General features: G+C 36.0%; 1 protein-coding gene across 1 annotated transcript; it reads left to right on the forward strand.

The window, feature by feature from the left end:
- Positions 1 to 1,269: 1,269 nt before the first annotated feature.
- LOC145982762 (uncharacterized) lies at positions 1,270 to 1,959 on the forward strand. Its single transcript, XM_083116130.1, has one exon. It carries the CDS (start codon positions 1,270 to 1,272, stop codon positions 1,957 to 1,959), a length of 690 nt encoding a protein of 229 aa, XP_082972256.1.
- Positions 1,960 to 3,720: the final 1,761 nt, after the last annotated feature.

The raw sequence follows: 3,720 nt of genomic DNA on the forward strand, positions 1-3,720 counted from the left end.
AAAAAAAAAAAAAAAAAAAAAAAAAAAAATATAGAGGGTGGGATTTGAACCCGCGACCTTTCAAGTATGTTGAAAAATATGGATACCAGCGTCTAACCAACTGCTCTACGTTAACTTAATGACAACATTCCCTTACAAACACGTAGATGTTTATGATAAAATCGATCTTCCTGTGTTCCAGCATGTTTTCTCCACAAGTCGTGAAATAAATGATTTCTTTTAGATCTGTTCGATATTGTGCAGGGCATTGTAAATAAAATGTCGCATAAACTCCTCAGAAATTTGCCTCTTTCTACTCAAACTTGATGGCGATTTACTCCAGGTGGAGAAAACCCCTGTTCAGTGTTTCAAACCTATGTGATATCAAGTCGAGCACGCAGAATTGTTACAATTTCGCACGATTCTCATTCTTATTCTTATTTCAATTTACTATTTCAGTTTCAGTGTGTATTATATTAGCGATTGATAGTTTATAAGTTCATGGAATGTGCGAAATTGGAATCCTTTCACCGCAGCGTTTTTCGTCTAGTTGAATGACGAACTCAAAGTTGGCTACTCTCAGCTGGCGCTGAAGTGCAATGTTGCTAAGTTTACGATTTTCGGACTTAGAATTCTTTCGGGGCGGTCAAATAAGAAGTTGAGAAGTGTACATTCTTTAGATTAAGAAATGAAAGTAAGAAAGGCTCAATCGTTACACCCCGGAAAGAAAGAGTAACTGGACTAAAATACAAATCGAGCAGGGAAGTGAAATATAATGATTTCATTCGTAGTGCTATAAGACGCAAATTTCATGCATTTCTGTTTAGAAATGTTCCCGCAACAATTCAGTCTGTGATGAAGGAAGTTAACGACGATAAAGATTTGCCAAATTTTACATATTCGACTTTCTACCGTTTGCTGCAAGAAATGGGGTTTGAATTCGAAAAGCGAGGAAATAAGGCTTTATTGATTGAAAGAAACGATATTATACTTTGGCGACATTCATATTTACGAAAAATGAGACAATTTAGGAATGAGGGACGGAACATTGTTTACTTAGATGAAAGTTGGGTAAATGTAGGGCATACTGTGTCTAAAGTTTGGAAGGACAAAACAATAGCAACACCCAAGGATGCTTTTCTGGCCGGGTTGTCTATAGGTCTGAAGGGCCCTACCGCTCGGGGACCACGGTTTGTTTTGTTGCATGCCGGTGGTAAGATGGGGTTTGTACTGGGAGCGAAACAAGTATTTTTAGCAAAAAAAAAAAATTCTGCCGACTAGCATGACGAAATGGACAGTGTTAGGTTTGAACAGTGGTTCAAAGATCAACTATTACCTAACATTGAACCAGGAACAGTAATTGTTATGGACAATGCATCCTATCACAGTACGAAAAAAGAAATTATTCCCACCTCAAAAAACCGTAAGGAAGATATTAAGTCATGGCTAACGTCAAAAAAAGTACCCTATTATGACGATTCTCTTAAAAGAGAATTACTGAGTATCGTAAATTCTGTGCGAGAGAGATTCAATATTAATATTGTGGACTCGATTGCAGAAGAGCATGGGGCAGTTGTTTGTAGGTTGCCTCCATACCATTGTGAAATTAATCCAATTGAAATGGTATGGAGTCAGATAAAAGGACATGTTGGACGACATAACATTAGTTTTAAGGTGAAGGAAATGGAACGTTTGATAGACAGCGCATTTGAATCAGTCACCCAGGAGCAATGGTGTAATTACTGTAGGCACGTCGAAGGGGTTGAAAATAATATGTGGAAAGCGGATCAACTGCAGGATGACATTCAACCTCTAATCGTTAGGTTAAAGAACAGTTCTTCCAGCAGTGACGAGACAAGTTCTGATGACGGCAGCAGTGAAGAGTCCGAAGACTCACCGATGGAGGGCGTTGAACAACTGTCCGATTATGGTAACACTTATTATATAACATTTGCGTTAAAACCTGTATCACTGTATTAACACATTAGATAACTGAATGTTACTTTATGAAATAGATTAATTATGCTTGCATTTCATAAGTCTCTCCCCATACTTTGTCAACTCCGGTTCATAATAACAATAATAATAATCATGGAAAATTAACAACTATAACAAATGTAACAACAACTGTAACAATATACAATACATACAACATGTTTATTGTGAAAGGAAGCAAGAGCGGTAATCCCGGCCGGCGATAAGAGCTAGCGCACCTTAAATGGCAACACCGCGAGGTTTCTCCATAAGAGCCATTGTGCCTTCACGATGTGAAAACGACAATAGTAGCAAACACTAGAACATGAAGACGATACCTGAGGAAATAGTTCTAGTGTTTGCTACTAGATGTCGCCACCGGCGATGTGGACGCGGTGTTCTACTAGAACTATTTCCTCAGGTATCGTCTTCATGTTCTCTATTTTTCTCGACTGAAATATTAAAACAAACAGAGTCCCTTGTAGGTTAGTTCGATGCGTAAATATAAAAAAAATGATAGGTTAAGTTATATCACTTAGGATCGTAAAAAAATTAAAAAATCGTAAGAAAAAAAAGATAGGTTAAGTTGTATCACGTAAGATCGTGATGTACCTACCAAGTACGAGTGGGAAAAAAAAATTGCATTGAAAATTGTACTAAAAACATCGCTAAACGCTAAAACGTGGACAAAAAATTGTCAAAATATGTCAAAAAGTGATATTCAATTGATAAAAAAAGAGGATACCTACAAAGTACTGCGTTGAACCAACCCAATTACACTACTCCTTCTTTTATATATTTCTCAATTTACTATAATATATATAATCCCTCTTCTCCGCTCCTAGTTTGTACAATGAGCTCTGCTCTTCTTTATATGGCGTGCTGCCATCTATCGTCGATTCCGAGAAACCCTTCCTCCTTACAACCTTCATTGTGTCGTCTGAAACTGGCACGTGACAAGGTTTACTATTACAAATTTATTGGTTTTAATTGACTCTCTTAAATCTAACATTAGGAAGCAATCCCAGACCGATATTTTATTTATTGACTTGGCTAAAGCCTTTGATAGTGTCAGCCATCAGCTATTAATTTACAAACTCGACCAAATGGGATTATCACCATGATTTCTGAAATGGTTTTCCAAATTTTTAATAAATAGAAGTTTCTCTGTTAAGATTGGTGAAATAAGTTCTACTGAAAAAGAAATATTTTGTGGAGTACCCCAAGGGTCGCCACTTGGCCCAATTCTGTTCGCTGCTTTTATCAATGATGTTACATTAGGTTTTAAATCTAGCACATGTTTACTATATGCAAATGATATAAAAACATTTTAAGAGTATTTTAACAAATAATGATGTCGTTCAACTTCAGGCTGATCTCGATAGAATGACATATTGGTGCAAGATTAATGAAATGGAAATTAACTTGAAAAAGTGTAAAGTTTTAAGACGTACTAAGAAAGTTCATTATATAGTCTCCAACTATTTTATTTATGAAAATAAGATCCAAGTGTGCGACAGTCATAAAGACTTAGGAATATTAATAGACTCCTCTCTCATATTTGATGAGCACATTTCAGAAATTTGCAAAAGAGCAAAGAGAATGCTTCGTTATATATTTTTCTCATGGAAAGTTATTAAAAAAGAAGATACCTTAATATTCCTGTATAAAACGATGGTGCGTCCTATTCTTGAATATCCAAATGAATTATGGTTTCTGACTGCAACCAGTCACCTTCAAAAAGTTGAATCAATTCAAAAACTTTTT

Source organism: Lepisma saccharinum, unplaced genomic scaffold, assembly GCF_977018435.1.
Source record: "Lepisma saccharinum unplaced genomic scaffold, izLepSacc3.1 HAP1_SCAFFOLD_403, whole genome shotgun sequence".
Classification (NCBI taxonomy): domain Eukaryota; kingdom Metazoa; phylum Arthropoda; class Insecta; order Zygentoma; family Lepismatidae; genus Lepisma; species Lepisma saccharinum.

Excerpts from the sequence above, each read along its gene's own strand:
- LOC145982762 (XM_083116130.1), top strand. The coding sequence starts at position 1,270 with ATGGACAGTGTTAGGTTTGAACAGTGGTTCAAAGATCAACTATTACCT.